Raw genomic sequence first — 20339 nt, forward strand, 5'->3', positions numbered from 1 at the left:
AAAAAAAAAACTTTCGACAAAGACCAGATTGAGGTCTAACAAGTATTCAAATAAGAACATCAGTTCTCTGAGAACACTGCAAACTTCCAAAATATAGAACATAAAAAAGAACGCTTTCTAATTCATTCTAAGGCCAATTATTACCTTGATGCCCAAACCAGACACATATATCACAAGACCGGAAAATAATGTCCCATTGGGTACACATGTCAAATTCTTCAACAAAATATTGATATCATTTGAGATGCTTACTGACATTTGCTGTTGATTTTCTTTTCTTGTCTGATAGGTTTGAAATTATAATGTGTTCGATATATTTGCATTTGACTGGTGTGGCTGAATATCTTTTCCTTTTCTCCTCCCTAGTCAACTAATTTTTTTTCTCTCTCTGAATTGCTTGATTAGATTCTAATAGACGGTTTTGATTTCTTGTTGAAATCTGAGCTTTTATTCTGGACCTCAGTTCTGTGTGGTGTATATTACAGTGTCTGTCTTCTTTTTTTTTTTTTTTTTTTTGGTTTTTCGAGACAGGGTTTCTCTGTGGCTTTGGAGCCTGTCCTGGAACTAGCTCTGTAGACCAGGCTGGTCTCGAACTCACAGAGATCCACCTGCCTCTGCCTCCCGAGTGCTAGGATTAAAGGCGTGCGCCACCACCGACCGGCTTGTTTTGTTTTGTTTTTGTTTTTGTTTTTTTTGTGTGATTTTACTTCTTTTAGCTGTTTAATTTTGTGAGCAGCAAAGAGGTTGAGTCAATTTAAATGATCATGTTCTCCCTTTCACATTAAGAACCAAGCAATGAAGGCTGGCCTGGCAGTCTGCCTGGCAGGGAGGGAGAAGAGGAGTGAGTGTTGTTAAAAGTCTCAAATAAGATGCAAAAGACCCAAGGTGTTCTGAGATCTGTAAAATATGATACCAATTTTTTATGTTCAAATGATTTTAATTTAATTAGAGAATACATTTAAAAATATACAAGTAAAAAGTTTTAAAACCTGGGGGAAAAAACTAAAAAAAAAATCTTTGAAACATTTTTCAAAATTCTATTTATTTTTATGTAAATAGTTATTTTGCCTGCACTTATGCCTGGTCATCATATGGTATGCTTGGTCCCAATAGAGGCCAGAAGAGAATGTCAGATTCCCTTGAAACTAGTTATAAATGGTTTGTGCTGCCATGTGACTGCCAGGAACTGAACCCAGATTCACTGACAGATATGCCAGTTCTTGTAACCATTAAGCTATCTTTCCAGCCTAGACCCTGATTATTTCTTTAGAAATGAATTCTAGAAATAACTTTTTAAAAGTAGATTAGATTACTAGTGAGAACTAGAGGCTTGAAAGTTACCAGTGGTTACAGAGTTTCTATTTGAGATGGCAAAAACGTTTTAGGAACATACAGAAGACAATTGTGTTTAACACTAGGAAAGTAATGAAGTGTTCTGAATTGCCCAAACAGTATGAGATAATTTTCTCACCACTGTGACAAACTACCTCAAAGAAATAACTTAAGTGGGATTTATTTTAGTTCATGGTTTCAAGGAATATAGACCCTTACAGCAGTGAAGGATGGTGTTTGGCATGATCTGTGAGGCAGCAGCTAGGACACCAACATGGAGTGTAAAGCAGAGCCAAGTTATAGCCCTCAAGGCCTGCCCCTCCTGGTGGCCTAGATCTCCTAGGTTCTGCAACCTCCCAGAACAGTGCTGACAGATGGCGACCAGGTGTCAGACTGTGGAGGGAATTAAGCAGTTAATCAATAACAAGTGGTTAAAATGGCAATTTTTATAGTTAGTACATTAGAGAATTTCAAAACAATAAGAGTGTCTAGGGTTGGCTAGATGGTTCAGTGGGTTAAAGGCACTTGCCACAGAAACCTGGTGACCTGAGTTTGATCCCTGGATTCCATATATAGCAGAAGGAGAATTGACTCCACCAAGTTATTCTCTAACTGCCATACATGTGCAGTAGTGTGAGTGTGCATGTACATGCATGCCCACCACATGCTGGTGTACACAAATACAATATTTTAAAGTAGAACTTATTTTTTTAAAAAAATAATAAAAAAACTATCTGAGGGCTGATGAGATGGCTCAGTGGATAAAAGTGTGTGCCTTCATGTGTTCACTCACACAAAATAAATATGATAATAATAAAAGAAAACTGTATGAACAAAATAGGTACCAAAACTTGTAAACTGAGACTGTGCTTTCGTTTCCTGGCCACCCAGACCCAAATAATCATACAAAACTACATTAATTGCAATACTGTTTGGCCAATGGCTCAGGTGTATTCCTAGCTAGCTCTTACATCTTAAGTTAACCCATTTCTGTTACTTTATATTTTACCACGAGGCTTGTGGTTTGTTACCTTGCAGCTTGCTTCTTGGGTGGCTTCATGTTGTCTGCCTGATTCCATCTTCCTTCTCCCTGCATTCAGTTTAGTTTTCCCCCTACCTATATTCCGCCCTGCCATAGGCTAAAGCAGCTTCTTTATTAACCAATGGTAATAAAACATTCTTAGCCTACAGAGAGGAATCCCACATCATCTCCCCTTTTCTGTCTAAATAAAAAGGAAAGTTTTAACTTTCACATGGTAAAACAAAACAGATATGAAGCAAGAATTACAGTCACAATATTTAATCTATTTATATCTGGTAAAATTAAAGGAAATATTCTATCATCCATATTTTGTCTGTGAGTTTAGAGTTTCATATCTAATTTATCTTTTATCATGACTAAGAAAAAATTATAACTGTCTTCAACTCTATCAGAGACTCCAGAAGGATATATTACCTAAGTTAACAGGAAGTGCATTGTAAGCAACTTCTAAAACTCTAGAATTGATGGAGACATTTCGCTGCCTGGACAGTCACCCAAAGTTCTTTTGTAATGTTGGGACATCATTTCCAGCGTATAGGCCCATAGTATCTGGCAGATTTTTCCATGAAGCAGGAAATTTGAAAGATTGTTTTGCCTACATCGGCAGTTTGTCAGTCACTTTCTTCTGTGTCCTGCAGACTCTCTCATGAAGCAGAACCCTGAAGGACTGCCTCGCCGTTCTTTTGACAAGTTCAGCAGTCATTTTTCTGTGGGTCCTGAATGTCCAGTTCATACAGCGTACTGTCAAGCAGTCCAGACAAGGGCAGTTTCTTGCCCAAATATCTAGCCTTGTCACATTGAATGCAAATTCCATAACAAATTTCTTTACTATCCATCAGCCTCTCTGAAGTAATTTGTGTTGCCAGAAACAGACATGTCATACTCCCAAGAAAAGTGTAAGTTTTTCAAACCTTTTAAGTGCCATATTCTGTAGGTCTTTGAAGTGTTGAAGATTATCTAGCTGAAATATATTTCTGTATATCTAGAAAACTTAACTAACATGACTACAAATTTGACTAGTATAAATGACTGACTATTAATCTGTAATTTTTAATTATATATTACATTTTTAAAAGATTTATTTATTTATTATGTATACAGTATTCTCAGTATTTTGTCTGCATATATGCCTGCAGGCCAGAAGAGGGCACCAGATCTCATTACAGATGCGGTTGCTGGGAATTGAACTCAGGACTTTTGGAAGAGCAAGCAGTGCTCTTAACCACTGAGCCATCTCTCCAGCCCCCTATATATTACATTTTTTAAATGAGCTGTATAAACATAATACCTTAAACAAGGGTAGAAATATGCATATAACAAAATGACCTTAAATTTGTATCAATAAACCAAAGTCCATGCCAACGTAAAGTATTCATTTTTATGTCATATACCAAAAATTGTTAGTGCTGAAGAAGTTACCTTTTAGGGAAGAAAGTAGTGTTGTGTCAGGAATGTACTGGTAAGTTTATATATTTTATTGTTGAATGTTAATATTGTTTCTACCATTCTGCAATGCAGAGACAGACATATTGCATGTATTGCTTATAAAAAATAAGGTTGTACCATTTGGTGACTTTCCTCTTAGAAATCTGAAATCTGTTCATTTATACACTGTCAGAAATAGTCTGTGAAGCCAGGCAGTGGCGCACCTTCAACCCCAGCACTCGGGAGGCAGAGGCAGGCGGATCTCTGTGAGCTCAAGGCCAGCCTGGTCTACAGAGCTAGTTCCAGGACAGGAACCAAAGCCACAGAGAAACCCTGTCTCGGGGAGAAAGAAAGGAAGGAAGGAAGAAGGGAGGGAGGAGAGAGAGAGAGAGAGAGAGAGAGAGAGAGAGAGAGAGAGAGAGAGAGTCAGTCTGTGAGAAGACTGAAAGCCATGCCTCCCTAGTCCCCTTGCCTAACTAAGTGAGGCTTTTCTTCTGTCTTTGTAGGTTACCCCACAGCCTACCCAGCAGCTGCCCCTGCCTACAATCCCAGCCTGTACCCGACCAATAGCCCCAGTTATGCTCCAGGTAAGCAATGGGTGGGAGCAGCAGGGATGAAGAGATGGAAGTAGGCCTTCATTGGTAAAAACAAATCCACCAGTTGGTCCTTCTCTTGAGACTGCCTGGAGTCAGCCAGTTCTGGCTTGATTCTCTTTGGAATCCCCTCTGGGAACTGGGGCAGAACAACCTTGGGGTGGGAGTGGGAGCAGAACCTCCTTCATTCTCCTGGGACTTAAGGGTGGTCCTTCTCTCCTATACTGGGCTATATGAGACATGCCACCTCCCCCTGATACTGCTTCATCTCTCTCAAGCAATGTCCAAATTAATTTTTTGTTCAGTCCTGCCTGAGGCTGCCATTGGGAATCATTCTCTTGTTCCCTCCCTCCCTCCACTCATTCCCTCCACTCATTCCCCTTCCTGCCCTTTCCTTCTGGGGTATAAATTTGGAACAGAGTGATAGACTTGCCACCAGAGTAAAGAGCCTTTTTACAGGCTAAGACAATTTACTTGTTTTCCAGAAATAGAAGACATAGAACACTTCTTGAACAGAGAGATTAAAATGGGTTTGAAATACTGAAGAAGATGCTAGGTATGATGGCATACACTTGTAATCCCTGCACCTGGAGGCTGAGGCCAGCTTGAGTTCATAGCGAGAGAGAGAGACAGAGACAGAGAAAGAGACAGACAGAGAGAGACAGAGAGAGAGAGAGACAGAGAGAGAGGCTAAAGAAAGAAAATATTGAACCACTAATGTTGCTCCTGGGCTCAGTCAGTGCTCAACACTCATGGTCAGGAAAGGGAATGGGTTCTACGATTTGAAGTCCTGGGTTTGAATCCTGATTCGTCTTCTCCATAGGTGTACAGCCTTGGATAAGTCACTGTTCCAAAATTCACGTGTAACCATTTACCTCAGGGTTGCAGATGACTTTACATAAATTCTTTATTCACTCACTAAGCATTTGTTGTATATCCTCTATTCTGGGATAGAAAAAGTAAAAGTTGGGGCTGGAGAGATGGCTTGGTGGTTAAGAGCACTGACTATTCTTCCAGAGGACCCAGATTCAATTCCCAGTACCCACATGGCAGCTCACAACTATCTGCAAATCCAGTTCCAGGGGATCTGAGACCTTCACACCAATGCACATAAAATAAAGTAAAATAAATCTTAAAAAAATTCTTGAAAAAAAAAAGAAAAAGTTGTCATCTTTGCCTAAAGGAGCTAATTAATTTTGGATCATGGCATATTAATAAATGAATTATGCTACAGTACAGAAAGTAATATAAAAAGAACACAGATTAGAACAGAGGTAGAACCACAATCTACCTTGAGGTGATAGTGACAGTGGAGACTTGAGGTAGAAGTAGGAGGGGCCTTTGGAAACACACAAGGGAGGCGGACATGTTACTGGGCAGAGCATGCTTGGAAAGGCAAGGTGGAGGTGTGAAGCCTGACTGCTGAGCCTAGAACTAGTAGGTTTGGTTGAAGATAGACTGAGAAGGACTGGATAAATCTGAGCTACAGACTACAAGGAACAGATTTGGAAAGACATTAAATGTTACATCCTCCCTCCTCCGTTTCAGTGAATATTATGGAGTTGAAAAGCCCTCAAGAATTCTTTAATTCTGGGCTGGAGAGATGACTCAGCAGTTGGGAGAATTGACTGTTCTTCTAGAGGACCCGAATTCAATTCCCAGTACCCACATGGCAGCTCACAACTGTCTGTAACTGACACCCTCACACAGACATTCATCCACACCAATGCACATAAATTAAAAATAAATTATTTTTTAAAAAAGAATTCTTTAATTCAGTCTCTTGTGGCTGTAGTCAGGGAGGTGGTGAGACTGGAAGGCAGAGTGCAGTGAAGCAAGAAAGGAGAAGTGATGTATAGCACGGAAGTACGCTTTCCAGAAACTTGGCCACCAGGAAAGAGAGACAAAGGCGCAGTGTGGAAGGGGATGTGCAGGAGAACAGGTGTCAGTAGGATTAAGTGCACACTCATGGGAAGGAGCAAGTACTAAACAAGTCCCAGATGCAGAATAGCACAGAACCAGTCCTCCCAGCCGCTGGCAAACAGGGCTCCTGTGTTCAGTTTCCTTCCTTGTTTGGGAAATTGAGTGACAGGAGGAGGTAGAGTGCCTCAGTGGGGGAGAAGCTCAGGGCTAGCACCCATTTGGTTCAGGCTCCAAGCCCTACCAGTGAACTAATTTCTCACAGTATTCTGGTGAGAGATTTTAGAATTATTTAAGGGGCAATTTGTCATGTAATTGGCAAGAATAAAATACTGCTGTTAAAGGTATAGTGGTGCATGCCTTTATCCCAGCATTTGGGAAATGGAAGCAAATGGGTCTCTATGAGTGAGTTCCAGGCCAGCCTGGTCTATATAGTTAAGTTCTGGGCCCACTAGGGCTATATAATGAGACCCTTAAAAAAGGTAAAGAAAGGAGAGGGAGAGAGAGAGAGAGAGAGAGAGAGAGAGAGAGAGAGAGAGAGAGAGAGAGAGAACTAAAACAACAAAAACTATGATTAATTCAATGTTTCCTTTGTGTTAGCAGTAATTTGAAGCTCTTTATGGATATTAGCTTGTTTTTTATATTACAACATACTGAGTACTTTTCCCCCCACAATTTCCAATTGGGAAAACAAGCTTAAAGAAGTTCGGCAACTAGAACCACATTCTGGCATCCTGCCACGGTACCAAAACTCTTAACTGTCTGTCGCTGCTGAAGCAGTGGGCAGCACTGAGGTGTTAGATAGGAGCTACCAGCCTGGAGAAAGCAGCAGTGCAGAGAGGAGTCGGAAACTGTTTCTGTTTTTTTGTGGGTTTTTTTGTTGTTGTTGTTGTTATTGTTGTTATTATTTGGTGGTGATGGTGATAGTGGGTTGTTTGTTTGTTTTTCAAGGCAGGGTTTCTCTAGCTTTGGAGCCTGTCCTGGAACTCACAGAGATCCACCTGCCTTTGCCTCCCGAGGCTGGGATTAAAGGCCTGCACTATCACTGCTGGGCTCTGAGATTATTAAAACCATGAAGAGCCTGGAAAGCTGCTGGCGTAGGTAGAGTGTTACATTTCAAATAGTCAAGTTAAAAAACAAAACAAAAAACCGTTATTCAACCTGATTAATGTTTTTAAAAGTCAACATATTTTAATCTATGATTAAGCCAGACCATTTGCTCAGAAACCAAAATACACAATAAAGGATGGCACTGGTGCATTGTGTTAGCGAGCCCACACTGGCCAGGCATAGTGACACACACTATTAGCCTTACACTTGGGAGTTGAAGACAGGAAGATCAAGAGTAGGCCATCCTTACTGCAAAATCAGTATGGAAGGCAAGGAAAAAAGAGGTATCAGACTGAATTAACTGTTTCAGATGTTTGTGTGACTGGCGGGGAGGGAGACCTCTCCCTTTTGAGACATACACACACTCATGCTCACACACTCATAGCTGGGTCTATTTCATATTTTGTGGCTGACCTCTACCTTCACAGGTCTGATTATTGGGGGTGAAGCTCTTGCCATAAAGGCTCAAGGTTTGAGGGAAATTTATAGGTGACTCTCAGCTTCTTGCCAGAGCTGGCCATTTGTGATGCAGAGAAGTGCCTCTAAGGAGCAGCCGTGAAAGTTTAAATTTCCTTCAGTTACTTCAAGGAGACTAAGAAATTGCTCACAGAGAGCTATTTCTAGCAGCTCTGTGCTCCCTTAAGTTAATCTGTTCAGGATACAGGGGAAAGCTCATTCTTCCATTGGTTCTGAAAGCCCTGTGGGTACCTGGGCTTCTTCCCAAGTGCTTACCAACTTCAGGGACTGTATTTAGATACTTTGCAGAAGGCAAAAGCTGGCCACGACTTTTTTTTTTTTTTTTAGAATTCAGGGAGCAAACGGCTTATGATAAAAATGATAATGTAATTTGAAAGTGAAAAAATAAATAGAAAACTAATGTCAAAACTCTCTCATAAGAAGCATGTTCTCAGCCAGGCAGTGGTGGCCCATGTTTTTTAATCCCAGCACTTGGTCTCTGTGAGTTCAAGGCCAGCCTGGTCTACAAGAGCTAATTCCAGAACAGCCAGGACTGTTATGCATAGAAACCCTGTCTCAGAAAACAAAAAAAAACAAGCCGGGCGGTAGTGGTGCAAACTTTTAATCCCAGCACTTGGGAGGCAGAGGCAGGTGAATCTCTGTGAGTTTGAGGCCAGCCTGGTCTACAGAGTGAGTTCCAGGACAGCTAGGACTGTTACACAGAGAAACCCTGTCTCAAAAACCAAAAGGGAGGGAGGGAGGGAGGGAGGGAGGGAGGGAGGAAGGAAGGAAGGAAGGAAGGAAGGAAGGAAGGAAGGAAGGAAGGAAGGAAGGGAGGGAAAAACAAAAACACATGTTCTTGTCTCTTGTCTCCCACTGAAGTATGCATATGATTTTCCCATTCCCATTTTAGATATTCTAAACTTGGGGGAAAGTAGAGGAAAATAATCTGTTTCTAAACACCTGTACAAGTTACAAGTGTGCCTTTTTACCTTTGTCTTGTAAGCTAGAGTTTCTTGCCTCCAGTTTAGCTCAGAGAATATTAAGTAACTTTCAGAATTAGATTTAAAATGCCATGGATTTGGGGCCAGAGAGATAGCTTAGCAGTTAAGAGTGCCCTTCCAGAGGTCCTAGCAACCACCTAGTGATGCACACCCATCTACAATGGGATCTGCTGCCCTCTTCGGGCATGCAAGCAAACATGCAGACAGAGCACTTAAACCACCCCTCAAAAATGCCATGAATCTGAGATTCAAACCCATTTGTCTGATCCTATAGCCATGTTCCTTCTACAGCATAACATGTCCTAGATGGAATATCTCTGTACTGAGCCTGGTTCTCTGAGAGGCCTGTGATGGCCATGATTTTTGAAGTGGTCTTAAGATGAACAAGCAAAGAAGAGGAACTTTTCGGTTACTTCTCTGAAAGATCATGTGGCACCCAGGGAGGTGCTTCTCTGCAACTGATGAACTTTCCTGGATGGCAAGTCTGTCACCCTTTCCAGGGGGAGGTAATTCCCATTTTCTCCATTCACTGCTTCTTATGCAGCCTGGGGGAAACTGCTGTCTTGAAACAAGTCTGTTATATAACTGCAGTATGTACAACTTTGCACAATTCCTAGTGGTAATTTCAACTAACATTTCTGTCCAACAGAGTTTCAGTTCCTGCATTCAGCTTATGGTAGGAGAGCTATTTTTCCTCATCTGTATTATGGCCTATGAATGTGTTATCTTGTAACAATGGTAGATTCCCTGTCCTTTCCTCCCCAAATCCCACCTCCTAGGCTTGGGCTCCCCCAGGTGGCTCAGCAGCAGTTCCTATAGCATGCAGGAACATGTCTGATGGTGCAAAATCATGGGTTGGAGACACACATGAACCATTCCCATAGGGCTGCAATAAAGGATCATGGCACTAAAAGGCATCGCACACCTTAACCTGACTGCCTGATTCAAACAAATGAATGAAAATTCTAGGGTCTGTGTGTGGCTCCTCTTTTGGCTTTTTGATAGGCTCTGAGGAGCCCCTTGATTATGACTATTATAAATAATACAAAATACAGTCAGATGGCCGCAGGCTCAGATTTTCCATCTCTATTAGCAGTCTGACATGTTTGAAGACCTGGTTGACCTTAGATACACTCTGTTGCCTTCATCCTCATTTTCGGAGCATTTTTCTGGATGATGAAAGGTATGGGCCAAGTGTGCCAGTGGGTGAGAGATCTGAGTTGAGTTCTCTGGGCAGTGTGGACTCCAGGACCAAGGCACCACGGGAACTTCTGGGCACCTGTGAGGGTCCCAACAGTGTAACTTGACTAGGTCTTTCTTGTAGACAGTAAGGGACCATGGGAGAAACTTGCCACTTTTACCACACTCATGATGTTTCTGTGAAGTCTTTGAATGTTTTCCCAACTTTTAATCTTGCTGTAGAAAAGTGAAATTTTTACACATGGTACATCTTTCAGAAGATGAGCTATGAAATTTCTTTTCACTACTGCTGTAGGCTGTGTGATCTTGAGCAACTTACTAATGTCCCCAGGCCATAAAGTTTTTCATATCACATGATCTCAAGGTTCTTTCAAATGCTAACATGCCATCCTCTTGTAATTTTTATTATTTCAATAGTGCTAGCTACAAAACTGTTTCACTTACCACTTATAAGAGGCTGGGGTTTTTTTGGCTTTGTTTGTTTGTTTGTTTGCTGCAGAATATATGAACTCAAACAACTCTAAAATGCTAGAGAAGGCTGCATGCTACTCCTGCTTCCAATTAAAGCAGTGATTCTCAACCTGTGGGTCATGAACCCTTTGGCGTTTAAAGACCCTTTTACAGGGGTCACATAACACCATAGGAAAACACAGATTTATATTTTGATTCCTAACAGCAAAATTATTATGGTTGGGGGTCACCCACAGCATGAGGAACTGTGTTAGAGGGTTGCAGCAGTAGGAAGGGTGAGAACCACTGACCTTTACATCGAGTGTGAATGGAGAACTTCACACAGTTCTACACCAGGCCTTACGGGAACTGAGGTAGTCAACTATGTGGGATGATGCGGTCAGAGTGCACAGAGGCAAAGACCTCATGGTGACCTGTGAGCCAGAAGAGCTGGTAGAGTGGATAGACCTCGGAGAAACAAAGTCCCCGGCGGACTCTGGGAATGAGAAGAGTTGTGCACAGTAGTGTGGGTTGGAGAGTGAGATAAAGATTAGAGAGCAGAGACAGATGTGTCAGTCAGGGAGAAGACTGGTCAAGAAGTAGGACGAGCCTATAAAACCTCAAAGCCCACCCCCAGTGAGCTACTTCTCCCAAAACTCTGCCACCTAAAGGTTCCACAACCTTCCAAAATGGCACCTCCAACCAGAGACCAAGTGCTTAAACTTATGAGCCAATGTAGAATATTTCAGTTCAAACCACAAGAGAGCATCAGTATTAGGTCAGGGGAGTGGTGAATGCAGAGTCGAGTCTGCAGCCTGTAGGCAACAGAGAACCATGAAATGTTTCTAAACTTTATTTAGAGTTTTAGACCAGTATGGCTTGGAGATTAGAAGGGACAAGTTAAAACAAACAGAACCAAAGCATTAAGAAGCAGTGGGAGTGGCTGAGATCAAAGATAGAGTTTGAACTAGAGTTGGCCACATCTCTAGGGATAGAAGCACACAGCTACCAGAACTAGAAACCATTAAGACTGATGATCTGTCTGTCAGTCTGTGAAGCAGCCAGGGAGTGATTAGTTCGCCATTTACAGTACAACAAAACTGACAACCAAGTGACTTGCCCAAGGTCACACAGCCAATAAATGGCAGAGTCCAGGCTGGATCTCATCCTTCCTGACTCAGCACATGGTTCAGGACGATGGTCCCTTGCTGCCTCTCTTTGTGAATGTGCTTAACAGACTGTTCTAGTGTCAAAGGGCGTGAGGGTCCCATATCCAAGAAGTGAACAACTCAGCAGCTAGATGTGGGAGCCTGCTGTGACAGGGGTCATAGCCCTCCACATGGTTTGGTTTTCCCCTTTCTGTTCTTTTTACACATTTATAGTAAGTACATAAAGTCTTAAGTGAACAGCTTAATAATGTTTTCATATGTGATACATCTGTATTCAACTATTGCTTAATTCAAAGAATAAAACATTTTTAAGAAGTAGTTCCTCTTCGGCATCCCAAAACAGGTCTGCCTGACAGGGGAGACCTGTCTATAGCCATGCTGCTAAAAGTTTCATACGATTGGGATTGGTTTCATGGAGCAGCTGAGCTCTGCATAGCTGCCACCATCAAAAGGATTGCTGTAGAGCTGAACAGAGAAACGGAATCATACAGTTAATGAAGAGTTTAAGTGACTGCTAAAAAATCATTTTCATTCTGTCTTCACATGTATCTGATTATTTAAATTATTGACTATTCTAGCATAAAGAAAAGACACAACTGGATGTGGTGGAGCAGTCTTAACCCCAGACCCAAGGAGGCAGAGGCAGGTGGATCTCTCAGTTCCAGAAGAGCCAGGACTAATACACAAAGAACTCCTGTCTCAAAAAACAAACAAACAAAAAGAAAAGACACAGAAAATTCTGTTTGCTTCCAGTATCTAATAAAACCTGAAGAAACTTCCCCTTTATTTGAAAAATGTAAAGTTTAGCCTAAGTGATCACTTAGGAAAGACAATCAATGACACAGTGGCACTTGCTTCTTTCCCAGTTAAACTACAACATTACTGTACTGTGACATGCTGTCTTGTTCACTCCCTGGTTGATGTGTGGCTGAGTTATATCCCCAGTCAACAGTAGTACCTTGTGTGCAGTGACGTAACCCAGGCGTGTTCCTGTCCACCGTGGCACTCCCCTCAGTGCTGAGTACAGCTAGGCCTCAGTATTCTGTGGCTAACTTTGATTTAACTTCAGTTGTCACACAGTCCTTCAGGCAATTGTCAGACTTTTGTCTTATAATGAAAATTGTAAGTATGCCCTCACTTAGAAGAAGGAAAAAAAAAAGCCAAAAATAGAACAAATCAGGACCCAGGACTTCTAAATTTTCCAAATTCTTATGACCAAATTTAGACCTCTTGGTCCTTGGTAGAGCCTCACTGAGATCTTAGGGCATGGAACTGCTCTATTTGACTTCTCAGAGCTACACATTTGACACAGCAGGGAATTGTTTGAGGACAGTTGTGGCCTTCCAGCCACATGGAATATCAATCCCTGAATTTGGAGACATTGTGATAAGATTTTGACACTAATTGGGTCCTTCCACCTTCTGGACAAAAACACTGAAGATGTTTATTTAAAGTAGATTCCCTCCTCCTGCAGGGGCTACACAACTGTGTCTGGCTGTCTAGTAAGGACTCTGGGCTCTACATGGAATTGTGTTGTCTCCATTTATTTCTCTTGCCAGATTCTCCTTTTAGTGTCACTCTCCTGCCCATGATTTCCTTCTCATTCCTCAGCATTTGCTATATATATTGCGGGCCATTAATGCAAGCACAGTCAGCCTATGCAGCTACGTTCTGATTCTAGTTCAGAAAAAAAAAAAAAAAAACAACAGCAGAATCCACAGCCTTCTCTAGCCATTATAATTCTGTGATAGAAGGAATAGAGATGTTAGTTGGAAACCAGGCCACAAAGGCATTGCAGAATCTCTCCGGAGGTAGCAGATCCTGTAGGAATCAATGTGACCAGCAGACTTTCTTCTTATGCTTCCCTGTCTTTCCTTAACCCTTTATTAAAATATTTCAAGTTTATCTGATTGTTGCCAGTCCAGCCCTACTTCTGTTAACATAACAATCTGTTAGCACTGTGTCTAAGACTCCCAAGATCTTATTAGATTGTAAAAGATGTGATAAAGAAAGAAATTAATCCTTTTTTAACTATAAGATAGAAATTTAGATAAAAAAGTGTCTCCTGGTATGTAAAAGAATAGTTTTCTTTTTTCCTTTCCTTCCTTCTTTTCTTCTTCCTTCCTTCCTTTTTTTTTTTTTTAAGGCATTTATCTCCTATTTCCTCTCTTTCCTTTCCCTCAGGATACCATGACGGTAAGTTTTTTAAGACATTCCCCACATCTAGAACACTTAATGAAATTTAAGTTGAGCTTTGAGCTTTCCTGTGAAGTCTCTACAGATTTCAAACTAATTTCTATAATATACCTACCCCAATTTTGACACTTTCATGATGGCCAAAGGTTCATCTCTAACTCAGTTGGAGCATCCATTAGCACTGATTAGATTTTCAGACATATGCACAAGGTGTGTCCATCTGCCCCTGGCTAATGTGCAGCAGGGGTTGGCAAGGAGTGCCCCCTTGATAGCTAATAGTGCAGCCATGGTCCCAGCTCATCACAATCTGTTAGAGGAGATGCTATTCCAGCAAGACTCATGTAAAATGGTAGTTACTTGGAAGCAATTCACAACTTTTTGTTTGTTTGTTTTTTGTTTTTTTAAGACAGAGTTTCACTGCGTAGCGCAGGCTGACCTCTGCCTCCCAAGTGCTTGGATTAAAGGACTGTGCCACCATACCTGGTGCAACCCACAACGTACCTCCATACATCACAACCATACCTCCAGATGAGATTTCAGACCAGAGGGATATTTTAAGACTCAGTTAATTTGGCCCAGTACACTGTTAAAGAATTCCAGTGTTTCAAAAAAAAAAAAAAAAAAAAAAAAGGCAGGCGGATCTCTGTGAGTTCGAGACCAGCCTGGTCTACAGAGCTAGTTCCAGGACAGGCTCCAAAACCACAGAGAAACCCTGTCTCGAAAAACCAAAAAAAAAAAAAAAAAAGAATTCCAGTGTTGGGGCTGGAGAGATGGCTCAGTGGTTAAGAGCATTGCCTGCTCTTCCAAAGGTCATGAGTTCAATTCCCGGCAACCACATGGTGGCTCACAACCCTCTGTAATGAGGTCTGCTGCCCTCTTCTGGTCTGCAGACATACACACAGACAGAATATTGTATACTGTATACATAGTAAATAAATAAATATTAAAAAAAAAAGAATTCCAGTGTCTTCATGTTAATGAGGAAGTAGTAGTGGAATACACCACAGTTTAGATCAGATAGAAAAGTCCTGATTCTCAGTTTTTAAGTGTAGGCTTCCTTGGAGGTCCTTTAGAAGCTCACTTCAGCACTTCTCCCACCCACTCCCCATCTCAAGAAGGCTGAATCATTGTGTGTCTGAGCAGGCTCCTTTGAGTTATGTTTCTGTCTGGCACAAGACCCTTGCTTTTGTGTCTGTGATTGGTGGTGCCCACTTCATACTCTGCCTAATGCCATTTTTGTGTTTTCCCCAAGCCACTCTGCTGATGAAACAGGCCTGGCCACAGAGCTCATCGTCCTGCGGCACTGAAGGCACCTTCCACCTCCCAGTGGACACCGGGACCGAGAACCGAACTTACCAAGCCTCCTCTGCGGCTTTCAGTAAATACAGCCTGTCTCCTCCTCTCCTTGCTCCCCTTGGTCGGGACAGATTTGTTCGTTAGGAAGAAAGGAAAGGGATTGGGGGGGATTGTTGTTGTTGTTGTTGTTTGTTTGTTTTGTTTGGGGGGGGTTGAGACAGCGTTTCTCTGTAACTTTGGTGCCTGTCCTGGAACTTGCTCTTGTAGACCAGGCTGCTCTTGAACTCACAGAGATCTGCCTGCCTTTGCCTCCCAAGTGCTGGGATTAAAGGCGTGTGCCACCACCACCCAACCAGGAAAGGTAATTTTTAAAATGACATTTTTAGTATAAACACTGTTTTAAGAGGTTCTTCTAGTCATGCAAAAAAAAAAAATGGCTTTTGTCATTCAAGAATGATGATCATCTGTGATCATGCCTTCGAGATATCCACAGCAGTGAGGGAGGAGTGCGCCTGGGTCAAGAAGTTGGGTTTGTGAAAGACAATGACTTCATTTTAGGGGAAGGATCAAGGCACAGTTGAAGGCTTTGTGTGTCTCTTCCTACCCACAGGATTTCTGACCTTAGCACTGTTGGCATCTGGGACACATGAGTTTTTTCCTATGCATGGTAGGATGTTTAGCAGTGACTGTAACTTCTCTGTTAGATCATTGTCATGGGGCTGGAGAGATGGCTCAGCGGTTAAGAGCATTGCCTTAACCAATGGTCCTGAGTTCAATTCCCAGCAACCACATGGTGGCTCACAGCCATCTGTAATGAGATCTGGCGCCCTCTTCTGGACTGCAGGCATACACACAGACAGAATATTGTATACATAATAAATAAATAAATGAATGAATGAATGAATGAATGAATAAATAAATAAATAAAGTATCATTGTCACTACCAAAAATGTCTCCAGATAGGGCTCAGTATTCCTCTGTATAAGAAACACTGCCCTAGTTTATGCACACTTTGGGAACATGGTATGACATGGACAGACACCAGTTGCCACATTGGTCATGTTCAGCCTGAGGCTTACTAATGTTGTCACCTTTTCAGCTGATTGGTAACACAGATGACTCCGGTCAGGACCATCATTTAGAAATTGCTGAGTGGAAGAACTTGTGCCTGTGGCAGCTGTTGGGCATTGGAATGACTGGCTTTGGATGTGATGAGCTAATGAGCGCTGGTTTCTGAATTTACGCCAGCAGGAACTGGACAAACCCTTAGCAAAATGTTATAGAAAAGTAACTTACTAGGTAGGCTAGGAAAATTCATTGAATTTGTTTTCTTTTCTTTTAATTACCCAATGTCATTGCTTCTCAGCCTTTTTGCTGAGATCAAGTGTAAAATATCCATTGTTGGGGCTAGAGACATAGCTCAGCAGTTGAGAGCACTGACTGCTCTTCCAGAGGACCCAGGTTCAATCCCCAACACCCATAAGGCAGTTTACCACCATCTGCAACTCCAGTTCAGGTAACCCAGTGCGTTCTTCTGACCTCTTTGTGTTTTAGGCACAAATTTGAGGCCCGTACATGCACACAGCTAAATTCATACACATAAAATAAGAGCAAATCTTTTATTTATTTATTTATTTATTTATTTATTTATTTGGATTTTTCGAGACAGGGTTTCTCCCTAGCTTTTGGTTCCTGTCCTGGAACTAGCTCTTGTAGACCAGGCTGGCCTTGAACTCACAGAGATTAAAGGCGTGCGCCCCCACCACCCGGCTCCTGACTCTTTCAAAAGACAAATGAGGTACCGCAGTAGCTTAGCAGAAGGCTAAAGCAAGAGGATCACAATTTCAAGGCCAACCTAGGCCACATAGCAACTTTTAGGTCAATCTGAGGTACATAGTGAGAGTTGGTCTCAAAAAGAATAATGAGAGGAATGGCAGCTATAAGGAGTTTTTCCATGTTCCTTAAGTAGAATTGAATGAACATAATTAAAGTTATATAATGTAAATTGATACGTGTGTAGTCCATAAATGTGGATGTACGTGAATAAAGGCACAGTTACTACAGTGCAGCAGAAAGAGGCCTGGTGTGGAAGATAGTGGACTCTAGTCTTGATTCTATGTGACTGGATAATTCGTGGCTCTGCTTTGGTCAGTAGTCTCTAGAACTGAACACCTTGGACCAGGTCACCTTTAAAGTCTGTGCTAGCTATTGGGCTCCTGACCCCTCGCTGTAGAGCTGTGAGCTTTTCACAAAGTCCTCTCCAGCTCCCTCATCAGTGAGCTAGCTCTCAAGGCTTTGCTCGTATCTCTAGGAATAAGGTCCTCATTCCTACAGTGAGGAAGCCTCAGAATGCCTTACCTTCTGTGCTAAAATCTTGTAAAAGTCCCACAGAAATATACAGTAGTTACATCCTGCTCTCCCCTCTTGGACAGGCTGTCAAGTTTCTAGGTAGGACCAAGATGAATCACTCTTTTTCAAGCAAGTATTATATAAATGGATAAAACGTTTAGAAGGATTCGGGATTGTCTGACTCACTCATGCAGGCTCACAAAAGTTCCTCCAAGCATTCAGATTTTGTTGCTTTTTAGTACCACAGTGCTCTCAGGGCACTTTGACAAATTCACACCAATTTAACCAACAGTTGATAACACATGTTCATAATTAGGTATCCCTCTTACTTACTCAGTGCTTGAGGGTTTAACCACCAACAAGAAAACTGAGGTCAAGACAAGGTTCAGACCTACAGTGTTATTTTTTCCAGAATTTGTCCTGATGTATAAAGCCGAAGATCAACAAAGCAATTAGTGTAAGGTAGTGGGCTCTACAACTGAAAAGGATTTTTGACAGTGAAGCAGGGTTGAAGAGAGGGCTACAGCAGCTTCATCTTGCCAGTGCTTCCATCTGATATAGCCTACACCTATAGCTAGGAACCTGAGACAGACAGAGGCGGCTCATAAACAAAACCTCTTTATAAGGCAGAGTTGGCACTTCTAGACACAGGCTTTAGTGAAACGGGGATATGAAGGCCAGTACACCAGATGTCCAGTATTGTACTGTAGAGACATTTAACTCAGAAACAGCTTTGCCCAAGGCAACATTAACTCTGACCTCGGCTCTATGGCTGTAGATATGATGTGCAATTTTGAAAAAATTACTTTCTAAGTTATAGGTTCTTCCTCAGAATAGGTCTCAAATGCCTTTAAGGTATAGCATCCCAAAGTTCCCATTCTGTGACCTTCAGATTTAGCATTCGTTTCAAACTAGCCTTCCAGTTGGTCTAAATTTATTTGAGTAAAAACCCATGAGATATTTTTGCAACAAACCCAACAGCTTCTTTTACTTAGTAGATGCACAAAGTAGTAAACCCTAACTTTTATGATATCTAAGCCCAGGATATTAGCCCTAGATTTTCAGTGTTCCCCAGGGGTATGGACAGGGTGAAGATGATGTCCTCATAGATGTCCTACTGAAATACTAAAGACTTAGAATGTTAACATCAAAATGCCCTCTGAAATGATCTAGTCCAACTGAAGATATTCCCAATATAAGAAGCTGACTTGAAAGGGTTTCAGGAAAAAGACCTGAGCTTGGGTGGTTTCTGCAGCCTTAGGAAGCTCCTCCTGTCCCTGATGAGTCGCATCATGGTTACAGCATGCTTCTGTGTGCAGTCTCTCTGTTAGCATCTCTCATCTCTGAAGTTCTCATGGTAGAGTTCTCTAAGATCTGGAGTTCTGCCTCCCATCCCAAACATCTAGAGATGCAAAGCAGGCTATAACCAGCCACGGCTGTTTAGATACTGATTTATATTTTGAGTGTGTGTGTCTTGTCTCATAACATGAAGGGGCGGGGAAACATTCTCCATAAGGTTATTCTCATATATGGAAACTAGATTCTTTTTTTATTTTTTATTTTATTTTATTTTATTTTATTTTTTTTATTTTTTTGGTTTTTTGAGACAGGGTTTCTCTGTGGCTTTGGAGCCTGTCCTGGAACTAGCTCTTGTAGACCAGGCTGGTCTCGAACTCACAGAGATCCACCTGCCTCTGCCTCCCAAGTGCTGGGATTAAAGGCGTGCGCCACCACCGCCCGGCTAGATTCTTTTTTTAAACAAATCATTTTTATTATTTTATTATATCTATTTTTAAGGTGTATTTATTATGAATACAGTGTTCTGCCTGTGTGTATGCATACAGGTCAGAAGAGGGCACCAGACCTCATTACAGATGGTTGTGAGCTACCATGTGGTTGCTGGGAATTGAACTCAGGACCTCTGGAAGAACAGCCAGTGTTCTTAACCACTGAGCCATCTCTCCAGCCATCAGGAACCAAATTCTACTGCATTCTCCTAGAACTTTTTGATTCTCTGCAGAGGAACAGCCCACTTTGTAATGTGGTTGCTTTTGTGGCTTAGATGACGTGGTACGCCTTTCCTGAGAAAGCTAGAAAGTCCAGAGCATGTTCTCCAGGCACATTTAAAACAAAACAAAACAAAAGCTGCCCGTATTATTGGCTTGTTAAAGAATCATAAAATTTTAGAATCTTGGAGCCCTGGAGTTTGTGTTGCAATTTGGAACAGACCACAGCCAAGCTCTTGCCTCTTGTAGTTTTTTTTATTATTATTATTATTTATTATGCATACAATGTTCAGCCTCCATGTATACCTGCAGGCCAGAAGAGGGCACCAGATCTCATTATAGATGGTTGTGAGCCACCATGTGGTTGCTGGGAATTGAACTCAGGACCTCCGGAATAACAGTCAGTGTTCTTAACCTCTGAGCCATCTCTCCAGCCCCCCTCTTGTAGTTTTTAAGAGCAGTCCATGATCATATGCCCCACAAGAGGAAGCTTACTACTGCCTCTATGTAGTGACAGAGAAACAGCCTGTTTACAGGGGCCCTGTCAGTTCCCATGCTGCTTGTGATCCCTGCTCTGTAGGTGATGCATCTGTAGACAGTGGCTTCTGATTCATAGTGTCCTATACACACATAGTGTCCCGTACACACATAGTGTCCCGTACACACATAGTGTCCCGTACACACAGTGTCCTATACACACACAGTGTCCCATACACACACAGTGTCCCGTACACACACAGTGTCCCGTACACACACAGTGTCCCGTACACACAGTGTCCCGTACACACCTA

General features: G+C 41.9%; 1 protein-coding gene across 4 annotated transcripts in view; it reads left to right on the plus strand.

The window, feature by feature from the left end:
- Fam168a (family with sequence similarity 168 member A) overlaps positions 1 to 20339 on the plus strand; it is a 141100-nt gene that overhangs the window by 104658 nt on the left and 16103 nt on the right. For 2 of the 4 annotated variants that reach the window (XM_005368776.3, XM_005368775.2), the window contains exons 3-5: positions 4306 to 4386; positions 9532 to 9558; positions 15150 to 15275. In XM_005368776.3, the coding sequence (XP_005368833.1) occupies positions 4306 to 4386; positions 9532 to 9558; positions 15150 to 15275 (234 nt within the window). Of the gene's footprint in view, positions 1 to 3174; positions 3271 to 4305; positions 4387 to 9531; positions 9559 to 15149; positions 15276 to 20339 lie in introns of those variants that run through there. The other 2 variants (XM_026790092.1, XM_005368777.2) reach the window with 2 other exon arrangements.

This window comes from Microtus ochrogaster, unplaced genomic scaffold (assembly GCF_000317375.1).
Source record: "Microtus ochrogaster isolate Prairie Vole_2 unplaced genomic scaffold, MicOch1.0 UNK41, whole genome shotgun sequence".
Classification (NCBI taxonomy): Eukaryota; Metazoa; Chordata; class Mammalia; order Rodentia; family Cricetidae; genus Microtus; species Microtus ochrogaster.